General features: G+C 40.3%; 8 protein-coding genes across 13 annotated transcripts; 4 read left to right on the top strand and 4 right to left on the bottom strand.

Annotated features, from left to right (window-relative positions):
• Positions 1-383: 383 nt before the first annotated feature.
• On the top strand, positions 384-7,818 carry LOC111477807 (berberine bridge enzyme-like 8). Of its 2 annotated transcripts, none has more exons than XM_023121707.1 (2): positions 384-1,886; positions 7,791-7,818. In XM_023121707.1, the coding sequence occupies exons 1-2, from the start codon at positions 508-510 to the stop codon at positions 7,801-7,803; spliced, it is 1,392 nt and encodes a 463-aa protein (XP_022977475.1). In that variant the 5' UTR covers positions 384-507; the 3' UTR covers positions 7,804-7,818. The 2 variants fall into 2 exon arrangements, with proteins under 2 accessions (XP_022977475.1, XP_022977474.1); XM_023121706.1 differs by lacking the exon at positions 7,791-7,818 and adding an exon at positions 2,184-2,356 and having other exon boundaries at positions 384-2,138.
• LOC111477814 (berberine bridge enzyme-like 21) lies at positions 3,697-6,742 on the top strand. Its single transcript, XM_023121717.1, has 2 exons — positions 3,697-5,422; positions 6,436-6,742. Exons 1-2 carry the CDS (start codon positions 3,721-3,723, stop codon positions 6,519-6,521), a joined length of 1,788 nt encoding a protein of 595 aa, XP_022977485.1. The 5' UTR covers positions 3,697-3,720; the 3' UTR covers positions 6,522-6,742.
• A 27-nt stretch (positions 7,819-7,845) lies between the features above and the next one.
• Positions 7,846-10,059, top strand: LOC111477806 (berberine bridge enzyme-like 15). The gene is made up of 2 exons (XM_023121705.1): positions 7,846-8,527; positions 8,903-10,059. Exons 1-2 carry the CDS (start codon positions 7,920-7,922, stop codon positions 9,954-9,956), a joined length of 1,662 nt encoding a protein of 553 aa, XP_022977473.1. The 5' UTR covers positions 7,846-7,919; the 3' UTR covers positions 9,957-10,059.
• Positions 10,060-10,648: 589 nt separating this feature from the next.
• On the bottom strand, positions 10,649-13,633 carry LOC111477811 (dihydroceramide fatty acyl 2-hydroxylase FAH1-like). Of its 3 annotated transcripts, none has more exons than XM_023121710.1 (7): positions 13,049-13,633; positions 12,228-12,293; positions 12,030-12,122; positions 11,694-11,890; positions 11,505-11,610; positions 11,111-11,257; positions 10,649-11,036 (listed from the first exon to the last, which is right to left on the bottom strand). In XM_023121710.1, exons 2-7 carry the CDS (start codon positions 12,276-12,278, stop codon positions 10,917-10,919), a joined length of 714 nt encoding a protein of 237 aa, XP_022977478.1. In that variant the 5' UTR covers positions 12,279-12,293; positions 13,049-13,633; the 3' UTR covers positions 10,649-10,916. The 3 variants fall into 3 exon arrangements, with proteins under 3 accessions (XP_022977478.1, XP_022977479.1, XP_022977480.1); XM_023121711.1 differs by lacking the exon at positions 13,049-13,633 and adding an exon at positions 12,914-13,042; XM_023121712.1 differs by lacking the exon at positions 13,049-13,633 and adding an exon at positions 12,910-13,038.
• Positions 13,634-14,308: 675 nt separating this feature from the next.
• Positions 14,309-15,445, bottom strand: LOC111477615. Its single transcript, XM_023121478.1, has one exon. It carries the CDS (start codon positions 15,443-15,445, stop codon positions 14,309-14,311), a length of 1,137 nt encoding a protein of 378 aa, XP_022977246.1.
• A 770-nt stretch (positions 15,446-16,215) lies between these two features.
• LOC111477812 (putative germin-like protein 2-1) lies at positions 16,216-17,163 on the top strand. The gene is made up of 2 exons (XM_023121713.1): positions 16,216-16,392; positions 16,467-17,163. The coding sequence occupies exons 1-2, from the start codon at positions 16,275-16,277 to the stop codon at positions 17,000-17,002; spliced, it is 654 nt and encodes a 217-aa protein (XP_022977481.1). The 5' UTR covers positions 16,216-16,274; the 3' UTR covers positions 17,003-17,163.
• A 399-nt stretch (positions 17,164-17,562) lies between these two features.
• LOC111477813 (putative germin-like protein 2-3) lies at positions 17,563-19,877 on the bottom strand. 2 transcript variants are annotated; one of them, XM_023121716.1, is made up of 2 exons: positions 19,788-19,877; positions 17,563-18,281 (listed from the first exon to the last, which is right to left on the bottom strand). In XM_023121716.1, coding segments are annotated over exons 1-2 (537 nt in total). In that variant the 5' UTR covers positions 19,789-19,877; the 3' UTR covers positions 17,563-17,745. The 2 variants fall into 2 exon arrangements, with proteins under 2 accessions (XP_022977484.1, XP_022977483.1); XM_023121715.1 differs by lacking the exon at positions 19,788-19,877 and adding an exon at positions 18,399-18,813.
• LOC111477804 (probable receptor-like protein kinase At1g30570) lies at positions 18,943-24,925 on the bottom strand. Of its 2 annotated transcripts, XM_023121703.1 has the most exons (4): positions 24,483-24,925; positions 23,904-24,109; positions 19,788-23,322; positions 18,943-19,617 (listed from the first exon to the last, which is right to left on the bottom strand). In XM_023121703.1, the coding sequence occupies exon 3, from the start codon at positions 22,330-22,332 to the stop codon at positions 19,825-19,827; it is 2,508 nt and encodes an 835-aa protein (XP_022977471.1). In that variant the 5' UTR covers positions 22,333-23,322; positions 23,904-24,109; positions 24,483-24,925; the 3' UTR covers positions 18,943-19,617; positions 19,788-19,824. The 2 variants fall into 2 exon arrangements, with proteins under 2 accessions (XP_022977471.1, XP_022977469.1); XM_023121701.1 differs by having other exon boundaries at positions 19,505-23,322.
• Between the last annotated feature and the right edge of the window lie 57 nt (positions 24,926-24,982).

Here is a 24,982-nt window from a genome sequence, read left to right on the forward strand (position 1 = left end):
TTACTACCCTAAATAGAATTATTTAAAGAAATAAAAACTTAAAACCAAAAGATTTAATTCCCTAGTAATGATAACAATTAAGTGCAGAAAAGTTTTATCATTTTTAATGAAAACACCAAATTCTGAGGACTTTTCTGCAGGCTCGTCACCTCCGTGCCACAACAAGTAAAGAACTCCCTTGGTGGGGTCTGTCGGGTCAAGGAACTACTGTCGGTGTCATTCAAAATCAACATGAAGTATTTTAATTTATCCTATGAATACTGAGAGATAAATATAGGCCATTAAATTCACAACTACTTAAAAATATCTCATCATAATTTCAATTTTATGTATATAAAAATTAAATAACTTCATGAGCGGTTCAACTTAACCTTCAAGAACAGAGGTATTAGCTGTATTACTCAACCTTGGAAGTTAAGAGAACGAACCTCCAATGGTCAATGAGAATGCCTTCTTTTTCATCGTCTTCCCCACGCCATTTCAATTTTAGCTCATCCTCGATCGCCCATGGCGATTCCAACTTCATTATTAATCCCAATCCTTACAACCCTTCTTCTCATTCTCCCTTCAATGGCGGCGGCTTCTCATCACACCCTTCTCAGCTGCCTTTCCGACCATTCTTCGCCGTCGGCTTCCCCAATCTCTGAAGTTACCTTCTTCCCCGACAACCCATCGTACTCCCCTGTCTTGAACTCTTACATCCGGAATCTAAGGTTCGCCTCCCCCACTACCCCTAAGCCCTTGTTCATCGTCGCCCCGACCCATATCTCCCACATTCAAGCCTCCATTCTCTGTTGCAGAATCCACGCCCTAGAACTCAGAATCCGAAGTGGTGGCCATGATTACGACGGCCTCTCTTATGTCTCCGATTCCCCTTTTGTGATCCTCGATATGTTCAATCTTCGATCTGTAGATGTCGACATTGAGGACGAGAGTGCGTGGGTGGACTCGGGAGCAACCCTCGGCGAAGTTTACTTCAAAATTGCAGAGAAGAGCAAGATCCACGGATTCCCAGCTGGGGTTTGCCCCACGGTTGGAGTTGGAGGCCATCTCAGCGGCGCCGGGTACGGTAATTTGATGAGGAAATTTGGGGTTTCTGTGGACAATGTAGTTGATGCTCTGATTGTTGATTCTAATGGTAGGGTTTTAGATAGGGAATCAATGGGGGAAGATCTGTTTTGGGCGATTAGAGGAGGAGGTGGAGCTAGTTTTGGTGTTATAGTTTCATGGAAGTTTAAGCTTGTTCCTTTACCTGAAACTGTCTCAGTTTTTAGAATAGAGAAAACCATGGAGGAAGGTGCTGTAGATATGTTGTACAAATGGCAGGAAGTTGCTGACAAAATTGATGAAAATCTGTTCATAAGAGTGGTGATTCTTCCTGTAAATAAGAAAACCCAAAAGACAGCAAAAGCCAAGTTCATTTCCTTGTTCCTAGGAAGTGCACAGAAACTGTATTCCTTAATCTCTGAAACACTTCCAGAATTGGGTGTGAAGGCCGAGGATTGTCTAGAAATGAGCTGGATCGAGTCTGTTCTGTTCTGGTCCAACTACCCCATTGGAACTCCTCTCAATGTCTTGCTCGAAAGGCAACCCAACTCCGAAAAGTTCTTGAAGAAGAAATCGGACTACGTTCAAGAGCCAATCTCCAAGGCAGATCTGGAAGGAATGCTGAGGAAAATGATGGAACTGAAAAGACCAGCGCTGACCTTCAACCCATACGGTGGGAAAATGAGTGAAATTGCAGAGAGCGAAACCCCATTTCCGCACAGAGCAGGGAACAAATACAAAATCCAGTACTCAGTGACATGGAAAGAAGAAGGCGAGGAGGCTGCAGACAAGAACGTGGAGCTGATCAGAGAGCTTTACGAGTACATGACACCCCATGTTTCAAAATCGCCTAGAAGTGCTTATTTGAACTACAGAGACGTGGATTTGGGCGTGAATGGAAACGGCAACGCAAGCTATTGGGAGGCGAGCCAGTGGGGAAGAAAGTATTTCAAGGGAAACTTCGACAGATTGGTGGAGGTGAAGACCATGGTGGATCCGGGCAACTTCTTCAGATATGAACAGAGCATTCCATCAGCTGCAGCATACGATTGTAATGGCAGAGGTGAGAGCCTGTGATGTGTGAATATCTGCTTGCCTGAGCGATCCATCTACTACACTAAATTGCAAAAGCGTCCCTTCTCCTTTCTTCTGGGGTTCGTTCCCGAATTATATCTGGGATTTGAGCAATTAGGCTTAATTATCCCACTAATTACTGTTAATTGTGTTGGTAACTAGATATTGTAAGTTAAGTTTGTTTCATATATCCGACAACTAGATTACCGTTGGTTTCTTGAAATAACATGGCCCCTAGATAAGCAGTTTCTATACCAACACCAAATAGATTTTTAAATTCTTTCTAGAGATTAAAAATGTTAGATGCAGCGATTTAAAAAAAAAAAAAAAAAAAAAAAAAAAAAGGTTACTTTATACGAGTTTTCTTATTTTGTGCAATAATTTATTTATTATTTATTTAATGTAAAGTGGATGGGATATGGGACATGTTGTTTTGGTGAGATGTTATTGGCGTGTTTTTGATGGACGATGTCGGAAGCCTCCGCCGCTTCCGTGACTCGTAAACGCGTCCGAATTTTCACCTCCTGATTGGGAACTTCATTTCCAACCCGACCGGGTCCAACGCCAACAGAGCTAACACGTGCCATATATATATATATATTATCGGACATTTTAGGAATCCTCAACGCCCTTTATGCTTTATATCCAAATGAGACGTGCAAAATCCAGATGATCTCGACTCCATCCAATTTAATAAATATAAGTAGCATTTTATTTCAATTAAATACTAACCACTAAACTTCAAAACAAATCATCACAAGAGAAGGTTCGGTTTTAAAACTTTGAAATTATTGAAGTTTTTGTCTTTGAAAAAAAGTCAAAAGTCAACTTTTAAAATTTATTTGGAAGTTGACCTTGGATGATTTTGTGAGGCGGGAGGTGGGTTAGGTTGAATGAGTGCTCCTACTAGTTATTACTTTTCGTTTGACATTTCAGCGCACAAATTACACGCACATATTCCATTCACATCATTTTCCTTTTTCTTTTTCGCTTTAAAATGAGAAGAATAATGTGGCACGGCAAAGGCAGGCATGTGAGTCGACAGGGACAGGCCTTCTTCCAATTTTATAATTCAACTTTAAAATATGCTAAACTTCCAACAAACCCCACCCTTATTATACCAACTTCCACAATTGCCCTTCCCTTTCCCCTAAATCTCTTCTCCCTCCCCACCTTATCTTCATTCATTTAGTTTTGCTAATTTGTAATTTACATATTAATCCAAACATAAATTATTAGCCCTCTGGAAAACGCGGTTAATATGAATTTTATTATTCCTCGGATTCTTCGTTAAATATTTTCCTATTTTTTTTTCCAATTTTAATTTCTAAAATCTTCTCAAGAAACCGCAACTTGAAATTAATCAGTATTTTTCTGTAATGTAAATAACTAATGCATTTCATTCCGATTGCGACAACCTAATTGCTGACTGTCCGCAGAGAATGCCGCCTTTGTCGGCGTTATTTTACGACTGTAAATAGCCCAATGTTTTTCATTTAATTATTAATGTGGGTGGAATTTATTAAATAAACCACCTAATAATGATTGAATAAGTTGGAAGTATTAATAGTAAAATTAATAATAATAATCACAGCTTTGATGGTCAAACCAGGAACATTTGAGGAGGAAGCCGAGTTGCATTTTGCATATAAGGCCGTGATGTTCCATAATGCAAATGAAATGAATTACACCAACTCCAACTTCCACCCAACTATGTCTCGTCTTCTTCCTCTCCTTCTCTTCCTTATCCTTCTCCGATTCTCGCCTCCCTCCGCCGCCGCAGATTCCGTCTACTCCCAATTTCTCCAGTGCTTCCAATCCAACTCCGACACCTCTCGTGGAGTCTCCGACATAGTCTTCTCTCCCCAAAATGCTTCCTACACTTCGGTTCTTCGGGCTTATATCCGAAACGCCCGTTTCAACACTTCCTCAGCGCCCAAGCCTGTGATAATCGTCACTCCATTCACCGAATCCCATGTCCAATCCGCTGTCATTTGCTCCAAGAAGCTCGGCATTCAACTCAAAATCCGAAGTGGGGGCCACGATTATGAGGGTATCTCCTATGTTTCCGATGTTGAGTTCATCGTTCTCGACATGTCCAATCTTCGCGCGGTTACCGTCGACGTTGCCGACAAATCGGCGTGGGTTCAAGCTGGAGCCACACTCGGAGAAGTGTACTACGGAATTTGGGAGAAGAGTAAGGTTCTAGGCTACCCGGCTGGGATTTGTCCAACTGTCGGCGTTGGCGGACATATTAGCGGCGGCGGCTACGGCAACATGCTCCGGAAGTACGGACTCTCCGTTGACCAAATTCTCGATGCTCGGATTGTCGATGTGAAGGGCAGAATCCTCGATTCCAAGTCCATGGGGAAGGATCTTTTCTGGGCCATTAGCGGCGGCGGAGGAGCCAGTTTTGGGGTCGTCCTCGCCTACAAAATCCGGCTGGTTCCAGTGCCGGAGACGGTCACCGTCTTCCGAGTCGAAAGAACCCTGGAACAGAACGCCGCTGACTTGGTGGTCAGATGGCAAGAAGTGGCTCCGTCCACCGACGAGAATCTGTTCATGAGGCTACTCTTACAGCCCGTTTCCAGTAAAGTGAAGAAGGGGACTCGAACAGTCAGAGCCTCAGTCGTCGCCTTGTTCCTCGGGAAATCGGAAGAAGTCGTTTCCTTGTTGGGAAAAGAATTCCCCGAATTGGGGTTGCAGAAAGAGAACTGTATCGAACTTAGTTGGATCGACTCTGTTCTTTGGTGGGGTAATTTCGATAACGGAACTTCACCCAAAGCTCTACTCGACCGCAATCTCGATTCATCAGGGTTTCTCAGAAGGAAATCGGATTACGTTCAGACACCCATTTCCAGAGATGGGTTGGATTGGTTGTACAAGAAGATGATCGAAATCGGCAAAACAGGGCTTGTTTTCAACCCCTATGGCGGAAAGATGAGCGAAATTCCATCTACAGCGACCCCATTTCCTCACCGAGCAGGGAATCTGTACAAGATCCAGTACTCAGTGAACTGGAACGAACCAGGGCCGGAGGCAGACCAGGAGTTTGTGAAGCAAATAAGAAGGCTGTACAGTTACATGACCCCCTTTGTGTCGAAGAATCCAAGACAATCATTCCTGAACTACAGAGATTTGGACATTGGCACCAACAACAACGACAAGAACAGCTTCGAGGATGGGAAGGTTTATGGGTTGAAGTACTTCGGGGAGAATTTCGATAGGCTGGTGAAGGTGAAGACGGCTGTGGATCCAGATAATTTCTTCTGGAATGAACAGAGTATTCCAACTCTTTCAAGTAAGCAATGAGATGGTCCTAGGATTTGGTGTCGGTTATCTACATTATTATTTTACTTGCATTGCATTGTAATGTGATGCGAGAACCACAGGGTTATTAGAATTGAAAAAGCTGATTGTTTCGGTTTTTCTGATGGAAACCAAGATTATAGATATATGCATTTACAGTTCGTACCACATTTCTCATTACGTTTGTATGAAGATGAGTTACTGAAAGTAATAAAACTTATGGAAATCAGTCGCCATTGGAGTCGGGTTTTGGTGCATAAAAACTTGACTTTTCTCTCCTCCTCTGTCTCTCCCGGGGCGGTGGTTGGCTGAAAAGATTGAAAATTTGGCAATCAATGAAGGCATCATATCGTGGGTTGTTGCTGCTCATGTGTGCAGGGCTGCGTTCTGCTGCAAGTGTTGAAAGGGGAATTGGTAAAGTTATTATTAATGGAATAGGTACAATAAATAAACCCAAAAGTTGGCTTTTTTTTTAAGGGACCCAAAAATGAATTAAAAGAAGCAGCAGCTTTGGCGAACACGTATATAGCCAAAGAAAAGCCAACAAGGAAAAAAAGATGCTACTATTGTTGCCGGCGAAGTAGAGTCAATCATCTCTGTAAATAAAACATCCCCATCAATGCCGGCTCGAAACCCACATTCATTATAACCCCCATTACGCGAATCCCATGTTCAATTCACTCTCATTTGCGCCAAAACCTCCGGCCTTCACTAAGAATCAGAAGCGGTGGCCATGATTTCGAGGGCAGTTTAATCTCCGATGCGTTGCAGTGGATTTGCAAAGCTGATCTGCTTGGGTTATGGTAATATGATGCCGATGCTTGGATCGTTGCTGTGACTGTGTTTGAAAACAAGCTACCAAAGATTCATGGTAGTATGGCTTAAAAGACATAGTAACATAATTAGTTTGCCTATCTCTATCTCCATCTTCAAAATGAAGTTAGATCCATGTTTTCCTTAGTTTTGTTCGTTCTCACTGAATCTCAGCCATTTTGCTAACTGCAGAGCTCCAGTCTTCTGGTTTGAGTTGGAGTAGAAGTTGGAGGCTGACCATGGTGGCCATCATCATGGTTACACCACAGCTTTTGTAAACCCGCAAAGGAATGACTACAGGGAGTGGGGTTCCACAACGAAGAACAACTAAAGGGAGAAAGAAAAAAAGACACCAACCAGCAGCAGCAGCACGTATTGAAGTCAAAATCTTTGTTCTCAAGCTTTGATATTTCAAACTCCAGAGTGAGATGACAATGGTTGGTAATCATCCACTTAATGCCTTGAAATTATATTATAATGAGTAGCAGTGCTTTAGAGATGCCTTATCTTACCACTTATTCTGATTTGGGGTTTTAACAAACTTGTTCACTTTAGAGTGTTATCTTCACAAATCCTATCGTCCCACTATGACGACCTTATCTAGATCGGTTCATACAAGCCAAACATCTAGCCCAAAGAGAAGTTTATCTTCATCATCATTCAACCCCAGCACTGCATTTTTATTCTGCTAACATCTTCCAAACTCAACAAAATAATACAATGAAACAAACTCTGACTCTGGTTCTAAATAAAGGTGCGAGATTCCACGTTAGTTGTAGAGGGAAACGAAACATTGCATATAAAGATGTAGAAAATGATGATATGTAATAGGTCAAAGTGGACAATATCTACTAACGGTAGGCTTGGGCGTTGTGCTAGCGAGGACGGACGCTAGACCCTCAAGGGGTGGATTGTGAGATCCCACGTTGGTTGGAGAGTAGAACAAAGCATTCCTCGAGTGTAGAAATCTTTACGTAACACGCACGCCATAGGGACGTGGGGCTTTTACGAAAGGAATCTTTGTATATTTTTACCTTCATTTACTATATTTGAAATCTTGTAAAGGGAAAACTTTTCATTTATGAACTATGACCTTAATAAGTATGGTTGACCCATGTTAAGTCAAGTGTTAGACCCAAAAATATAGCCTATAGAACAGTAAGTCCTTAAATGAATGTGCTAATCTCTGAAATGGAAGAACCTCCAATACTCTTCTCCTTGCGGAATTGCATTAAATTCCAAACCTTAATTTTACAGCAAAAGAACTTCCCAATACACTCAACGTCATCTTCATATGGCAGTTTAAGGATCTGGTTCCTGTTTTCAGACTTTATTGTGTACAACTGCCTCAGTATCCCGTATTTCATACAGTTTCATACTCGACACAAACAAAAGGTCTGTCACTTTCATTTCTTGCTTCACGTTTGAACAGACACAAGGCGGCAGATGTTTCTTAAAGACATGGATTACAATAGTCTTGCTTTCTTCTTGAGGCATATGTAGCGTGCAAGGATCCGAACAGACCTCATGACGTTTGTATTAGCTCAACTTTGCGTTTGATACCACTTTCATAGCCAAAGCTTGAAACTTCCCCTATATATTGGTTTGAGAAACCACTGAATCTTGGCATTCCACAGACATCAAGGTACTAATTGAGCCTTTTGCTGTTAGCAGCCATGAGGGTGTTGTTTATAAATCCCAAGTACAAATCCTTTGTGTCTTCTCTGTTTCTTGTCTTTCTGCTTTCATCTTCTACTTGGGTTGCTTCAGCTTCTCTTCAGGAGAGTTTCCTTCAATGTCTCAATGAGAATTCTCAATTTTCTGTCCCTTACTCAACTTTTTGTGCTCCGAACAATGCTACGTTTAATACTCTTCTGCAATCAAGTGCTCAGAATCTGAGGTACTTGGAGGCTTCAGTGCCAAAGCCTCTGTTCATCTTCACCCCATTGCTTGATTCCAATGTCCAAGCAGCTGTTATCTGCTCAAAACAGCTAAAAATTCATCTCAGAGTTCGTAGTGGAGGCCATGACTATGAGGGCCTTTCTTATGTGTCTCAAATTGAGTCACCTTTCATAATTCTTGATCTCGCCAAACTCCGATCTGTCAAAGTCGATATTGACAGTAATAGCGCTTGGGTTCAAGCCGGGGCGACGATTGGAGAAGTTTATTACAGAATTGCTGAGAAAAGTAAAGTTCATGGCTTCCCAGCTGGCCTTTGCACAAGCTTGGGTGTTGGAGGTCATATAACAGGAGGTGCTTATGGTTCTATGATGCGAAAATATGGCCTCGGTGTTGAACACAACTCACTGTGGGAAACACTCGCTCTCTTTATTAAGACCAATCGAGAAGAGAATACAAGACACTCTGTAGAATACTTCTGCTTTTTATTGTTTTTAGATTTCTTAGATGAATAACCTAGGTAGGGTGGGGGTATTTATACTAAGAGTAAACAATCTATATTTAACCAATCTAAATCTAGACCTAACCGATTTGAATCTAGACCTAACAAATTGAATCTTTCTCCTAAAATATCTACATCTCTTTCTCCTAAAATCTCTACTAAAATAAATATACTGGGCTCGTACAATTAGGCTTGACTCTATTGGGCTAGTACAATTATTGGGCTTGACTCTATTGGGCTAGTGATGATATTTCAACACCTCGGCGCTGACAACGTCGTCGATGCTCGGATTGTTGATGCAAATGGGAGAATTCTTGACAGAGAAGCCATGGGAGAGGACCTGTTTTGGGCAATAAGAGGAGGGGGAGGAGGGAGCTTTGGAATCATTCTGTGGTGGAAGCTAAATTTAGTACCTGTTCCATCAATCGTGACTGTTTTTACTGTTGCAAAGACGTTAGAACAAGACGCTACAAAAATACTGTACAAATGGCAACAGGTTGCTGATAAGCTGGATGAAGATTTGTTCATTAGAGTCATTATAAATGTGGCTGCTAATACTGATAAAAAGGGTCAGAAAACTGTGAGCACAGCTTACAACGCCCAGTTCTTGGGGAATGCAAATAGACTCCTCAAGATTATGGGAGAGAGCTTTCCTGAATTGGGTTTGACAAGAAAAGATTGCATAGAAACAAGTTGGATCAAATCAGTTCTTTACATTGCTGGTTATCCAAGTGGAACTCCACCAGAAGTGCTTCTCCAAGGAAAATCCACTTTCAAGAACTTCTTCAAAGCCAAATCAGACTTCGTGAGAGACCCCATTCCAGAAACAGGTCTTGAAGGGCTCTGGAAAAGGTTGTATGAAGAAGAAAGCCCATTGATGATATGGAATCCTTATGGTGGAATGATGGCCAAAATCTCAGAGACTCAGATCCCATTTCCTCACAGGAGAGGAGTCCTTTACAAGATTCAGTACCTAACTACATGGCAAAAGGAAGAAGGAAATGAAGACAGACACCTGCAATGGATCAAGAAGCTTTACAATTACATGGCACCTTATGTTTCTCAGCTTCCAAGAGAAGCATATGTGAATTACAGAGATCTTGATTTGGGAATCAACGAGAAGAACAGCAACACGAGCTACATCGAGGCGATCGGATGGGGAACTCGGTATTTCAGGCAAAACTTTGGGAGATTGCTGAGAGTTAAGACTAAGGTTGATCCTGATAACTTCTTCAGACATGAACAGAGCATTCCACCTATTCCAACTTCTGAAAGTTTAAGGTTTGGATCTTCCGAAAGGGGATTTGATTAGAGTTATTTGATGTGTTTACTTTTTACCTTACCTTTAAAGTTTGTAACTTGCTTGGGCCGTAAGTGCAATAAGATACTGATAAATCTATTATGAAGTGATGCAGTGAATGAATGAGCCTTCGGATTTTTCTCCTAAGAAACAAATGAATTCAAACCAGAACAATGAAAAGATATCAGCTTAAGATGGTTTTATAAGTCAAATAATACCTCAGTCGCAACGTCATTCCAATGCTACAGAGTGGCTGACATCTTTTATCGAACGATTTCTTCTTAGAAAGGAGGTTTGGAGTCGTCACCGATCATTTTTGGGTATGATTGGTCACCCTTTTGAAGTAAAAAGTTGTCTACTAAAACAAAAACTAGGCTCGAGAATCGATTTTGCATTCCTTGGCAGCAACGGCAGATTGGTGCCAGAAGAGAAATTGTAACAACTCAAACTCATCGCTAGTAGATATTGTCCGCTTTGGCCCATTACATGTTAACGTCAACCTCACTGTTTTTAAGATGCGTCTACTAGGGAGAGGTTTCCACATCCATATAAGAAATGTTTTGTTCTCCTCTCCAACCAACATGGGGTCTCACTCCTTTCAGCTTCTTCGTTTTGGACTCTCAGATTTAGTGTTTTTTCTTCTTTTTAAAAGTGTCTGTTTCTGCATGAAAACAGATGACACAGACAGCATAGCAGCTTCACAATTTACAAATGCAAATACACAATTCTCATTCAAGTATAGCTCCATAGCTGATGAACATGAAAACAGCATACTGCATCTGATAACCAGAAGGAAGAAAGAAGAATAGAGTATTCAAGAAAGGCGGGCGATATGCAGGCGCTACCCTGTCGCCCAAAAAATATATATATAATGGTTGTCAAAGCATGAACTTAACGCTTAATGTACAAAAAAGAAGAACAAACCCAATACAAAAATCTAGTGATGAGATAATATTTGTGCAGCCAACATCTTCATTTGTTTTCCTGAATGGATTTAGTAGAAGGATATGTTCCAAATGCTCTGTCCCATAATGGAGAAGTGATACCAAATCCTTGGCTTTGAATCCTGAAGTGGTGGTTCAAGTGATATCTCTGTCCAACGCATAACAATCATAAGAAATCATTCCTTCTGGAATCTCAAAAACGTGGAAAAGCCAAGACATTACCTTATAATTTTGAGACAACCCTGAGGTTGGCTTTCCATGATGCAGGTAATAATGAGTTACGTCGTACATTACATATCCCAACAAACCACCTCCGAACAAAGCAGGAGCTACTGCTGGAGTCGATGCAAGTCTAATCACGACCCACAACTGGCACACACAAATCACAAACACAGCTTCATATGATTACGTACTTAGATTGCACAAAATTACACAGATTATTTCATTGACCATTTCTAGGAGTGACAGTTATTATTGCCAAAGCAGAAAGATAAATATTGAGGCCAATGGTCAATCATTATCCAGTTCCAATCCTTAAGGTTCCTCTTTTAAATTATATGACAGTGTAGATCACTCAACCTGACGGCATATAGAGGTGACCATTTTTGGAACTTACCGGCACACTTAAGATGGCTGTTGCAGCAGGTGGGAAGACGAGTCTGAGTCCGTCCATTGGATGCTTGTGATGACAACCATGAAGTAGATAGTGCAGAGTGTTTCCCCTGAAACAGGTTGTGACATCATCACTGTCCTTGAACTCACCATTCATCTGTGTGTGTGTGTGAGTGAAAGAGAGAGAGAGTACCAATAGCTTCTTGTTTCCATGTGGAAAAGAAAGCGGTGCAATGTGTACTCAAGCAAAGACCAGATGAAAACCCCAGCAGCCAAACACGAAGCCACATCTGAAGGAGTAAGGCCCCTTGACAAAGACACAGAAACCAACCAGGAAATCACTGGCAGCCAAACAAGTGGAATCACCCACCATACTGTGCGTGTCAACATCTGTTAATGACCCAAGAAATTAAAGGCAAACCTCCCATTACTCATTTCAGGAAAGTCATATATCAACTATCACATCTATGTATGCACACTAACTTCAGGTTGTGTGATATCATATAATTAGAAAGAATGTAAGTAAAACCTCCAAAAAATCATTTCCAAAGAATCGAGGGCCCTCCTTGCTAACAATTGGCTGGTGAACCCATTTATTGTAAGCTTCTCCAAGATGGCCAACCTGCAAAGATTTCATTAGTTAGAACCGTTTGAAGAAGACTAAATGACAGTGAAGCCTACAGGAAATAACAGTGTATGCACTGAGGAGAAAAGGGAGGAGGCTAACCTGGAAAACGAGAGGCTTGTTTAAATCTACAGTAAAAGTCTTTGAAGCCATCTTGGAATCTTCTTACTATAAGAAAATAACCCTCCTTTGTTAATCTACAGTAAAACTAACATAATGGAACAATGAAAGGCTTCGCCTACTTTCTTTTACCCCTTGCTCATGGATTAGACTACTGAATAGAATTACTTTAACTTGCCTTAAAGTTTTTCACCAAACTCTTTAAAACATGCATGCTTGTTAAAAGAATAGGACTTTTACGTGATGTGACAAGTTCTGTTAAAGGCAGAATTATATTTCTCAAACGTGATGCTCCAGGCAAAGAACCCTCGCCATTTAACTTGCTAAATCATAATCATTAGATTTTCATCAATGGCAGATCATTCAAATCATTTCTCAAATCCAAAAGACTACAATTTCATTTTCTAGTCATAATCTTGGAAACTGAGGAGAAAGATCGTTCAAACTAAAGGGCTATGCCCCATTGGAAGACTCAAACAAAAGAATAATTCAATGTTGAACCTAAGAACATAAACCAAAAGATTTATGAATTCAAGGACGAGAAGTACACAGAGAATACCCAGAAGAGGATTAATCCAAAAGAGAACAAATGAAAACAGAGCATCCCAATTAGCAGAACATTAAAGAGTTAGGTACATTGGGAAAATAGAATATATTCACTCACTTACGAATTTCAAGAGCAATACCCAGAAGAGGAATTAAATAAACAAACCGAGATATTCCCTTTTCGACCCGCATTTACTCCATTTAAGAAACAGAGAAGAAATTGCAGGTAGCATAACCAGATTCTCCCGGATACCAACCTTTTTGGCAGAATGCAAGGGAGACGGAGAAACCCAAGAGAAGGATTGAAAGGGTTCCACGAGATGACTTCGGCCTTCTATAATAATGCCCTCCTCCAGCCCTATCACGCGATCTTCAGGAGCTTTAAGAGTGAAAGGTAAAACAGACCCGTGAAAGAAGGAAAAGGAAAGAAAGCCTAAGATTTGAGAACACAAATTGGGGGCTTTATATTAGAACGGGAGGTTCAAAAGCACCCACTCCTTTGGAATCGAAATCTTAGCTCAGCCTCACAAATTCACAATGCCAGCATTTTCCCATTTTCCCATTCTCCCATGAACGTCAAAAATCCAAAACCAAAAAATGGGTCCTTTCAAAATGAGTCAATACTTGAACTTTTACGCTACGCCCGTCTTGAGATGGATGTGTCCACTCTAACCCACTTTTTTGTTCGGCCCCAACCTCCAACCCATCACATAAAGACTGAAGCTGGATCATCTTAGAAAGCATATATAAATGTGGGAAATATAATATAAGGAAGAAGGTAATGGGGGTAATGATGTTAAACACCTCCTTCAAATCATTATGGTCTTGTGGAGGTGTGGCTTAAACTCTTATCATTCCTCAAATCACAATCATTCCTCAAATCACAATCATTCCTCAAATCACTATCTTAAATTGTATCTTTCAATTCTAAACTTCCTTTACCACTCAATCAATCGCTTTATATTTCCTTTGACTTTATAACCTATGTTGCCTAAAAATTCAATATAGACATGTTATTATATTGTTAAGAAAGATTTGATATGCAATTATATGAAAAGGCATTTCAATTTCATTTATTCTTTATAAAGTACATAAAAAAGATAGTTTTGTCATGCCAACAAAAAGAATTGAAATGAGTTGACGGTGGACAACGAATGAGGTTTAAGAATAATATCAAATTGATGCACAAACAAACAAGCTAACTTTCTTTGAAATGGAATAATTCAATAAAATAGAATGAGATTAGCAATTTAAATAAAACGGTATATATAAAGATAAAACTTGTAAATACAAATGAGAAGTAAATATGAAAATTTAAGTGTGGTGTTATCTACATCTATCCATAAGTAAGAAAGTGTTAAATATTCTTTGGAACAATAAGTTCAGTATGAATGCAAACGGGCCCATTCTAAGATATGCTCCCATCATCATCACTATCACCATTCACCAACAAATTTTTGAAGGAAAAAAAAAAAAAAAAAAAAGAGGAAATAATCATTAGTGGACTACCCTTTACTTTACCCAAATTTCCGTTGCTGGTTCAGAATTTTGATGAGTTTGAGCATGAAACACCCTGAAACTGTAAGAACAAGTGCCAGAAATCGGCCACCACAAAGCCCCAAAAGGATCATTAGGATCACAAATTCACAATCCAAACTCTTATTCCTCTCTTCTTCTTCTTCTTCTTGTTCTTCAGGCTTCCACACTTGCCAAACCTCTTCATCTTCTTTCTCGCAGCTCCATTCTGTGCCTTGTTCGTTTCTCATGATCACGTTGCCCGTTTCTTGTTTCGTTTTGTTCTTCCCGCTCTTGTTGCTTTTCAATCTCTTCCCACTTCGTAGCTTCTTCGGTATCAACTTATTTATGATTTTGGTTCTCAGCTTCGCGCTCCTGCTTCTCTGATTCTTCCCCACCTGGAATTGCCCCTTCTCCTCCTCATTCTCCTCTTCCACTTGCAAATCCAAACAACAACCCAATCCCTTTTCCCAATTTCGAAATCGCTCGTCTTGCAAACCTGATTTTTCCCTCTCGGAATTGGATTCCACGATTTGGATTTCGTTATTGGAGACAGAGTTCATGGACGGATCCTCTTCTTCTCCTCCATGAACAATCAATCCGTCTCGGCGGCGGAAGAACCGATTTCGGATCGGAGAGGGATCGAAGAAAGGAGCCGCGAAATTCCCAAAAAAGTAGAGGAGAAACAACAGGAAAGCGGAGAGAGTAATTCCGAGAACGAGTCTTTTAGTACTCAAAACCAGAATCACCACAACAAACATCTTTGCCGCCGCAACGAACAGGGAAGAGGTATAGATTGAATGGGCAGCATTGGCATTGGCATTGGCATTCGATCGGCCAGAGCCCACATTGAATTCCACATGAGCCGGCATGGAGTCCTGTTGGAGAGCATGGAGTGAGTGTGGAGCGGCGGGGGAAGTATGAGGGGTGAGGGAGGGAGAGGGAGGCGGGGCGTGGAGAGGGCAGCGTTCGTGGCTGGTCGTATTGAAGGAGCGTCTCCTGATTCGGTGGCGATTCCTGACGAAGAGATCGACGACGGAGGTGGGGAAGCCGGTTTGGAGGACGAGGGAGGGAGGCTGGAGATCGGAGACAATACGGGAGAGTGGATTGGCCTTGGCGTTCTTCCATGGAAGACCCATGCTTCGCTTCAGCACTTTATTAGAAACACAGACACAGAACAGAGAGGGAAGAAGAGAGGTTTAAAGAGAGTGNGTTTTAATACAAAACCAATAAATATATAAATATAATAATTTAAAAAAAAAAATGGAGGGGACAACGCGTGACCCTTCCAAAATTATTGTTTTTCTTTTCAACTGAAAAAAAAGATCCCTCAACAACCCTGTTATGCTAATGTGTCATTATTATGTAATAAATGAAGCTCTCTCAAAGGATTGAAATTAAAATGATTTTTTTTTTTCTAAATTTTCAATATTTTGTATAATATACAAATCTAAACTAAAAAAAGTAAAAGGCCCAGGCCCAGGCCCAGGCCCAAGCCCACTTATTTGTTCTTAGGTGCTTCGAATGCTTCTCTCATATTCATCTTAAACTCGGACATGGCCGCCAGCAGACAATATATGTATATGCATGTATTCCCATCTTATAGCCATTTGTGAGCTAATAATTAAAAATATTTTTTAAAAAATGTGTAGTGCTGACCTTATATTATTAAGTATATTTTTGTTTAAGGCATGATTGTTTTGGTTATGGATTCATATAACCTAACTATTAGAACTGAATTGACCATACAACAACAACTGAGCAGTTATAGGTTGAGCCAAAATTGGAGGTTTCCATTTGGTGAGCCGGCTGCGCCTTATCCCTAATCCAGAACCTTAATTTAATCAAATATTTATAATACTCAGACAGGATTACAAATTTGAATTTACCTATAAAGTCAGCTCCATGGCCTCCCCCGTTCCTTCACTCCACTCCTTATAGAGACTTGAACACAAAGCTTGTACTAACATGGCTTCTGCTCAGCTCCTTCTCCTTGTGCCACTTCTTCTTGTCACTTCTTGTGTTGTTATGGCGTCTGATCCAAGCCCTCTTCAAGATTTCTGCGTTGCGTATGCCAATAGTACAGGTAGTGTTCATATTATGTTCTGAATCTTGTAGTTTTGGTTAATGGGGTTGGTGTATAACTGATGGTTTTGGCAGTGAAAGTGAACGGCGTGGTGTGCAAGGACCCTAAGCTTGCGACTGCGGATGATTTCTTCTTCAGTGGGCTTAACAAAGCAGGCAACACGTCCGGCCCAGTGGGCTCTCGAGTGACTGCTGTCAATGTGGTGCAAATCCCTGGGCTCAACACGCTCGGCATCTCCTTGGCTCGTGTCGACTATGCTCCCTGGGGGATCAACCCGCCCCACACGCACCCGCGCGCTACCGAGATTCTGACCGTCCTCGAAGGCACACTCCTCGTCGGCTTCGTCACCTCCAACACCGACAATCGTCTCTTCACCAAGGTGCTTTACAAGGGCGATGTGTTTGTTTTTCCGGTGGGTCTCATTCACTTCCAACAGAACATCGGGTACGGGCCCGCCGTGGCTCTCGCCGCTCTCAGCAGCCAGAACCCGGGCGTCATCACCATTGCAAATGCAGTGTTCGGGTCTAACCCTGATATTCCGGCCAACATTCTGGCCAAAGCATTCCAGGTTGAGGAGGCCACCATCACCAAGATTCAGTCCAAATTTTAAGCCCACTTCTTTAATGTTAAGCTGTGTTGTGTGCGTCCAATGTCAAATAGGTCCATTGTGTTGAGTTTCAATAATCATTGTGTTTTTAAATATTATTTTCGTTTGAGAGTGTTGTTTTGTTTGGTCCCAATATTTTGTTCAATAAAAATTGATTGATTATTCTATGCTTTGTTATTATTAATTTTTTGAGCTGTTTAACATGTTCTTAGAAAGGACCATACAATTCATTACAAGTAATATAAAATATTTTGGATTTATTAAATATTACTTTAATATTGTTGAACTCACCCACAAAAAAAAAAAAAAAAAAAAAAAAAAAAAAAAAAAAAAAAAAAAAAAAAAAAAAAAAAAAAAAAAAAAAAAAAAAAAAAAAAAATCTAAATTTCTTAATTAAATTAATCTACCACGACTCACGTTAAAACGATATATAAAGCAGTTAAACCGAATTAGAGATGTCCTGTCATGTTTTTTTTTGTACAAAATTCCGGATACAATCTCGTATTTTTTGATCTTCTTGTGGCGTAGCGTGGGATGGAGATGGAGAAGCTTTCCCATGCAAATTCAAATAACCATGGTAAAATGATGCACTCCCATTCAAATCAATAAAAAAAAAAAAATTACAGCTGATAATCAAACAAATTAAGGACTCCTCACAAAATGTATACAAACACAAACACACATCCAAGAAAATAAAGAATCAAAGATTTGATCACAATCAGGAGAACTCAAAACATAAAAGTTGTCTAGAACTTGGCTTGAATTCCAGCGATAATGGGTTTATGAGTTTGGAAAGCCTTTGCAAGAACATCAGTTGGGATGTCAGGATTGGAGCCAAACACAGCATTAGCAATGGTAATAACCCCGGGGTTCTGGCTACTGAGCGCGGCGATAGCAACAGCGTGTCCGTGTCCGATGTTCTGCTGGAAGTGAATGAGACCAATGGGAAAAACAAACACATCACCCTTCTGAAGCACCTTGGTGAAGAGACGATTCTCGGTGTTGGAGGTGACAAAGCCGACGAGGAGAGTTCCTTCCAGGACAGTCAAGATCTCGGTGGCACGCGGGTGAGTGTGTGGCGGGTTGATGCCCCTCGGCGCATAGTCGACACGTGCCAAAGAGATGCCAAGAGTGTTGAGCCCAGGGATTTGAACCACATTCACAGCGCTCACTCGAGATCCCACTGGATTTGATGTGTTCCCTACTTTGTTGAGTCCATTAAAGAAGAAATCATCAGCTGTCACAGCTTTGGGATCTTTACACACACCTCCATTCACTTTCACTGCAAAAGCATAACCAAAAAACTAAGTTAAAATAACCTTTGAAAGCTACCCAGCTAAGCTAAGCTAAGTCATCGAGTAAGAGGTTAGATGTTTGAAAGGATTACTGATCTACTTACCCATACTATTCGGATCTGCAACGCAAAAGTCTTGAAGAGGACTGGGATCAGATGCGAAAACAGCAACGACACAGGTTGCAATGAGAAGTTCCAAAATGATAGCTTTGGATGCCATGACCAATGAAGCAATAAGGGAGAAGGATATATAATATATAGGTGGGCTTGCAGAAGAGAATTAAAGAGTTTATGAAATGAGAATCCAAAAGGCTTCCTTTTATAGACAGAATATGGATGAAGGAAAGGTTGATGAATTTGAAGGAGTCTAATTTGGCCGTCCCACCATGTATGTTTGAAATGGTAAAATAAATCCTCCTCATATTCATTTTGAGATTCAGACATGGCGGCACTAGATATATATATACTTTAATGTTCTTAAGCTACGAAAAATTCTTCAACCTCCCTTCCATTATTTAATAAAGCTTTCTGAATGATGTATAAAACGACATGTAGTCACCACACCCAACATTCTATGATTTTTTGTGGGGTACCCTACAACATGTTATTTTGCTGTACTGTTGAGCTTTTATTTGGAAAGGGAAAGATATTTCACATGTAGAAGTGTTCTTCTTTTCTGACTTTTTCTGTACACTGCAGGCCCTGAAGGCTAAGTTCATAAAAACATTGACTCAACAAGAAAAATCTAAGGAAAGCTCAGAGATAATGAGAACTTGTTCCATAATTAATCTTTCTTGTACAGTAAACCAATGGTAACTTACAGGGCTGGCTGATTTGATCCTAAGAGGTACTGAGATGGTGCTCTGTTTTGGTTTTTTGTTTGGAAATGCAGGTAATTTCAAACCAGGAGGCTTGTCATTGCATCAGAGCAATGGCTATGGACGCTCAAAAGGCTTCAGAGGAGTTGATCAAAGAGGCTTTGTCTAAGAAGAGCTACGATGATATCTCCTGCACTGTTGTTACCTTCCACTGAACATCTCCACGGCTCTTTAGATTTTCAGAGGAGTTCATGAAACGGCCATTGATGCTCAGAACAGTTTGGTTTTGACTCTATAACATCTCTGGCTAATCACTTTCTTCTTAAAATGTGGAGAACAACTACTTGATATAAGCAGCAAAACTGTACTTCAAATCACTTTCTAGATGATAGCAGACTCAACAAAATAAATGATATTTGGAGGAAACTGAGCAGAATTGGAAAGATGTTTATGAAGAAATGCAATGATGATTAGCAGAAGACACCCATTGTTGCAAGCGGAGAAGCCTATCGTGTATGACAAATTACATTTTGAGCAATACAATAATGCAGATATCAGTAGAGAGCTACAAGGAAGCAGGAAAATCTAAGATTCATACTGCTATAGTGGAAGAACAAATCCGAAAGAATATGACAAAGAAATAAAGATTTAATTGAATATAGGCAGTTGGCCTTACTAGTTATGTGACCAAATCCATTAGGACAAGTGATCAGTTAAGCTTTCAAGCTGGAGCTTTCCTCTTCCCGATCAACTTCTACCCTCTGTTCCTCAGCTTGGGCTCCTTCTGAGTTTACTGTGCAAGAACTTTGAGCATCATTGGTGCGGATCCAAGCATCATGGAGTTGCAGAGCAAATTCTAGGTGCCATAGAACTTCCCCCATTGTTGGACGAATCTTCCCTTCATCAGCAAGGCATTTTTCTGCTATCTCTCCAAATGTTTTAAGAGACTCAGGGCAATACTTGTCTTTGAGATGTGAGTCTATGATGGTGTGCAGCAACTTTTTGCGCTGCCATTTCATTGCCCATTCTGCAAGATTTATCTGATCCTTGGGCAAAGTTGGGTTTATAACAGCTCGTGCACAAACAACTTCTAACAATACCACACCAAAAGAATAGACATCAGATTTTTCACTCAACTGCTGGCGCCTGAAATACTCTGGATCGAGGTAGCCAAAGCTGCCCTTAACTGCAGTACTAACATGGGTATGATCCAAAGCAGGACCTGTTTTTGAAAGACCAAAATCAGACATTTTTGCAACAAAGTTCTCATCCAAGAGTATGTTGGTTGTCTTCACATCTCTGTGGATTATTCCTCTCTCAGCTCCTGTGTGAAGGTAATGGAGTCCCCTGGCTGCACCAATGCACACTTCCAATCGCTGCTTCCATGTCAAAGGTGGGAGATCACTCCCAAAGAGATGGCTTCTTAGAGTGCCATTCGCCATGTATTCGTAAACCAAGATCATTTCCTTTTGCTCGTCGCAAAAGCCGATCATGGAGACCAGATGCCTATGCCTAAGTTTAGAAAGCATTTCAATTTCAGTCTCGAACTCGGCAAGTCCCTGCTGAGACTGCGGGTTTGCTCTCTTGATTGCCACAAGAGTACCATCATCAATCTCCCCTCTGTAGACCTTACCAAAACCGCCAACTCCGATCATCAGAGCTTCATCAAAGTTATCTGTTGCTGCAAGAATCTCTGCTAATGTAAACCATTTGCCAACTCTGGTAGATGGCAAGGTCCCAAATACACTTTGGCCTCCCCCCAAGGTGCTGGTGACAGTGGCCCCATGACTGGATCCTGCTCTCCACTTAGAAGAGTTCTTCTTAGTAAAATTCCTCCTCCGGTTTCTGCAGAAATAGATGGTGAGAAAGACAATAACAGCAAGGAAAACAACAGATGCCAAACCTGCTCCAATGCCTATCCAAAGAATTTGAGATTTCGAGTTTCCCATGGACTGTTCCAAGGCATTAAACCTGTCAATGAACGCAAGATTCCCATTTTGACTCAGCTTAAATATTTCCAGACCATTCAAGAGAGCATCTGTTCCGGCAGCACCTGCAGCCGTATCAGGGCCTAGTTGAATCCAAAGGGTGTTGATTTTGGATGATATTGGTTCAAGAAAATCCACATGATATGCTCTGTTCATCCCCCCCGCTCGTACAAACACATCAAAACTCTCAACTGCAGTTCGATTGTTTATGTAAATCTTGAAAACCCTCTCTCTTGCCTTGTCATACAGCAGCTCACAGAAATGTAATCTAATCAAATATTCGAAACCAGGATGAACTTCAAATTTCCACGACATGTTGAATCTTTTCTCGAGCACTTCTGTCTCGGACATCGTTCTGGCTGTTTCATACACAGGGAGAGGAGCTACAATAGAGTCATTCATGGAAGCATACGTTACATTAGAACTGTTATGTATCTCCGACCCAGCATCTGCTGTAATCATATAACTCGAGTCCACTTCCCACATTCTCCAAAGATTTGAATCTTGAGTGGGCTTGATCACCGAACCTCCAACATTCAATCTGTACATAGTTTCAGCTCCCCTTTCACTCACATTCAAACTAACAGCACTTCCACCCACCTTATCAATCGAACCTGCAAAAAGCTCATTCACCAGGGGGACGATTTCAATAGCATTAATGAACCCAAATGATCCTCCAGAAGGAGAGAACTCAAGAACAAATGCTTCTGAATTGACAGAAATAATGAACTCTTTAATCAAAGAGAATGAACTTGAATTGACCCCAGAACGCTGAAACTCCATATTCTTATATGCAATCTCATTGGGAACGCTGAACTCTGAAACCAGTCTAAGACCATTTGCTGAGACAGAAAATGATGACTCGTTCACATTGAAGTTCTCAAAAGGAAAGGGGCAGAAATGGAGGCGAACAATATGATTACCCCAAACGCCTTTAAAAGTATAGTTCAGGGAATTAGTAAATATCCGAGCAGTTTTGTACAGCGGCTCAAAGACTGAATCGCCGTTTAAAGTGTCAGTGGAGGCATTGACATTAGCACCAAGATTACCCACGGAAAAGTTCACTTCGGAAGTCAGGTCGCCAATCCATTTCCGCCCATCAGCAGTTTCGTTTGAGCTTGAGCCACAGTTGATGAAAAGAGAATTGGTTTTGGCGTCTCCAGTTAGTAGATACTCAGAAATTATCAGAAGTAGTAGAGGAACCAAGAATTTCCGGATTTGAAACTTCCCCATCTTCCCCAATAAACGAAATCTGGTCTTATAAGCTCTTTCAATATGAAGAAAAAAGAAAATATCAACTATGATTCAGCCAACACTCATGAACAAACAGGAATCATAAACCCATCAAAACCCATTCAGTAATTGAGTGTCCCAACTCCAATAGAAACTTCAACTGCAAGAATATTGTATTACCTCTAAGGCATAGGAATCATCCTTCATTTCTTACCAACAGCCTCAGCTAACTGGCAGATCTGAACAACATGAACTCGGAGGGGAAGGGTCTCAACAGGATACAGAAACCAAAATAAACAGAGAAGGAAAAAAAACAAACAAACCCCCACACGAAAATCAAGGAAGGAGCATTGAAGTGGGTTTTCTCTCCAACAAAAAAGAGAGAATTTAGAACATGGGTGGTTGTTGCTGGAAACAGATAGAAGGGTCGATACGATATTGCTTCGTTGCCATATCTTCTCCCTCACCAAAGGGCCAAAAGATCTGACACCATTGAAACGCACGCACGAAATACAAATTCCCGGAAAAGTAATGTGTGAAGTAACCGAAATGCAATGTTTTGACTGTCTTGTTTCTCTCTCACAAAAAGCTTTACTTTATGGCGTTATGTCTTGGTATGGAGGAGGCAGGTTTTGGGTTGCCAGAGATGGGGCTCCATTCCATTATTTGCGAGGTGGGTCACATGCTTGTGTCTGGAGGAAGATGAGCAAAGCAATTATTCTTGCGGCATTTTCTCAAAAACTACCATTCTCTTCCCACTTAAAGCCATAAAATAAAGGCCTTTTTATGCTTATCTTTTGCTATTCCGTACCACATGGTACCTCTAATTGTCCTCACTCTTCACTTACCTTCAAGATCCAGTCTTGATTTTATATCCAGCAATTGCCTTCCACTTTGTTGTCACTTCTCATTTCGACCACTACATTTGAAGTTCTTTTCAGCTTCATTCTTGGCCTCGTATTAATATGGATGAGTCAAAGGTCACTCACTCTACAAAATAATGAGAGTAAAGATTGATTCAAAAATATTTATATTTTTCATGGCTGAGACTATTTTCAGCCGATATTATATTATAGAGCAAAAGATTTGATCAAAGCAGTGCATCTGCCACTATTCTCTTAAAAAAAAAGCTTAATATATTTTGGCTCATAGTGTTAATAGTAGGGCTATGCATATTCCAGGAGGTAGTCATTCATTTTTTTTTTCTGAGCTTTCTTGGAAGATTAGTTGATGTGAATTTAAGTTAGCTCATATATTCATAAATGATTTTTTTTAGAGATATTTGGTTCATACACTTATAAAAAGCATCTACTAAGTCTTGAAAGTCAATTTTGTGTCTTATAGTTAGTTGAACTTTTAAAATGTCTAATATGATCTTGACCTTCCAATTTTAGTTTTAATAGGTATTGACATATTAAAAAAAAAATAAATTTATATAGAATAAAGCCCTAAAACTTTTATGCATTTTTAAAAATATCTTATGGTTGAATATTTTATGCAATGCAAAATCACACGGGCAAGGTGTCACATTTTAATATAAGTACTATGAGTGTCAAGTATTGGCCTTTGACCTTTAATTTTTCTTAGCCACTCGCGTTCTTTTCATTAGCGGATAAGTGGTCGAAGCTTGCTGCAATTGGCATTGTATTGGCTCATTTATTTCGTTTCCCCCTCCGTTCTTTTTTGCATCACTTGGACTCACTGATCACATTTTTTTTCCAACAATTCCTATAAGAATAAAAATAAAAACACCGATTGAACTTCAAATGCTCAAAATCTACAAAATAACCAAATATATACATGAAAGTCAAATAGCATCTCAAAACTAACAATAACTAAGGTATAAGAATAGTTCACTACGTGGGCTATCATGAATAGATACTAAAATAAGAGAAGAGTGACACTCATGAAATAAAATATTAAAAAAAAAATTAGTACAATGATAGATTTTAAGCATAGATGTTTAAAAAAGCCAATCAATGATAAAATAAACAGCCCCCTTTCCACCAACAGACAAATTAGTATAATTTTTTAAAGAGTCAACACATATTTTTATATTCAAGCTGGACCCAATCCCATACACATGGCTATCCTTACTTTATTTCCATGATCGTTTTAATAATTAGATTTTGAATCCAAAAGAGGTTTACCTCGAATTCAGCAAAGCAAAGCCCTTGTTTGTTTCCATACAACGTTCCACATCTCCAGATCAACTTCACTTCTCTCTCTCTTTCCTGTCTCCAACAAACTCTTGCATACACACAGAAATTGCCATCCAATCAAAAATACATAATGTCTCGACACCGACTGGAGGTCGGTGCTACCAGAACGAACTAATAAGATAAAAGCATAGGCTGCAATATTCCCAAGAGATCAAAGAGTGAAATATGGTGGACAAATGCAACTTTCGTAAATTTCGTTAAGAAAATAATTAATCACTAGAAACAAACCACATCAAAGAGGAAGTCAGTAGAATTTCATATGCAAGTATTAATCACGAATGGACAAAAGAATGCATTTTCAAATCAGCTATGAAATGGAAGTGTCCCAAAAATGGGACAGTTCTGGCAATCGGTGGCCCTTCATTTGGCTAGACTTCTCCATCACAATCAAAGCTCCCTCCATACACAGATGCCCCAACATTTTAACA

The sequence above is a fragment of the Cucurbita maxima genome, unplaced genomic scaffold, assembly GCF_002738345.1.
Source record: "Cucurbita maxima cultivar Rimu unplaced genomic scaffold, Cmax_1.0 Cma_Scf00004, whole genome shotgun sequence".
Taxonomy (NCBI): domain Eukaryota; kingdom Viridiplantae; phylum Streptophyta; class Magnoliopsida; order Cucurbitales; family Cucurbitaceae; genus Cucurbita; species Cucurbita maxima.

Bases quoted from the DNA above. Each gene is read 5' to 3' on its own strand.
- LOC111477812 (XM_023121713.1), top strand. From the start codon at position 16,275: ATGGCTTCTGCTCAGCTCCTTCTCCTTGTGCCACTTCTTCTTGTCACT. The intron at 16,393-16,466 runs GTAGTGTTCATA...TGGTTTTGGCAG, and splicing joins TGCGTATGCCAATAGTACAG to TGAAAGTGAACGGCGTGGTG.
- LOC111477814 (XM_023121717.1), top strand. From the start codon at position 3,721: ATGGTCAAACCAGGAACATTTGAGGAGGAAGCCGAGTTGCATTTTGCA. The intron at 5,423-6,435 runs GTAAGCAATGAG...TGCTAACTGCAG, and splicing joins GAGTATTCCAACTCTTTCAA to AGCTCCAGTCTTCTGGTTTG.
- LOC111477806 (XM_023121705.1), top strand. From the start codon at position 7,920: ATGAGGGTGTTGTTTATAAATCCCAAGTACAAATCCTTTGTGTCTTCT. The intron at 8,528-8,902 runs CCTCGGTGTTGA...GATATTTCAACA, and splicing joins TCTATGATGCGAAAATATGG to CCTCGGCGCTGACAACGTCG.
- LOC111477615 (XM_023121478.1), bottom strand. From the start codon at position 15,445: ATGGGTCTTCCATGGAAGAACGCCAAGGCCAATCCACTCTCCCGTATT.
- LOC111477804 (XM_023121703.1), bottom strand. From the start codon at position 22,332: ATGGGGAAGTTTCAAATCCGGAAATTCTTGGTTCCTCTACTACTTCTG.
- LOC111477811 (XM_023121710.1), bottom strand. From the start codon at position 12,278: ATGGCTTCAAAGACTTTTACTGTAGATTTAAACAAGCCTCTCGTTTTC. The intron at 12,123-12,227 runs GTTAGCCTCCTC...AAATCTTTGCAG, and splicing joins ACAAGCCTCTCGTTTTCCAG to GTTGGCCATCTTGGAGAAGC. The intron at 11,258-11,504 runs GTAAGTTCCAAA...TGTGTGTGCCAG, and splicing joins CAGCCATCTTAAGTGTGCCG to TTGTGGGTCGTGATTAGACT.
- LOC111477813 (XM_023121715.1), bottom strand. From the start codon at position 18,513: ATGGCATCCAAAGCTATCATTTTGGAACTTCTCATTGCAACCTGTGTC. The intron at 18,282-18,398 runs GTAAGTAGATCA...ATGCTTTTGCAG, and splicing joins TGCAGATCCGAATAGTATGG to TGAAAGTGAATGGAGGTGTG.
- LOC111477807 (XM_023121706.1), top strand. From the start codon at position 508: ATGGCGATTCCAACTTCATTATTAATCCCAATCCTTACAACCCTTCTT.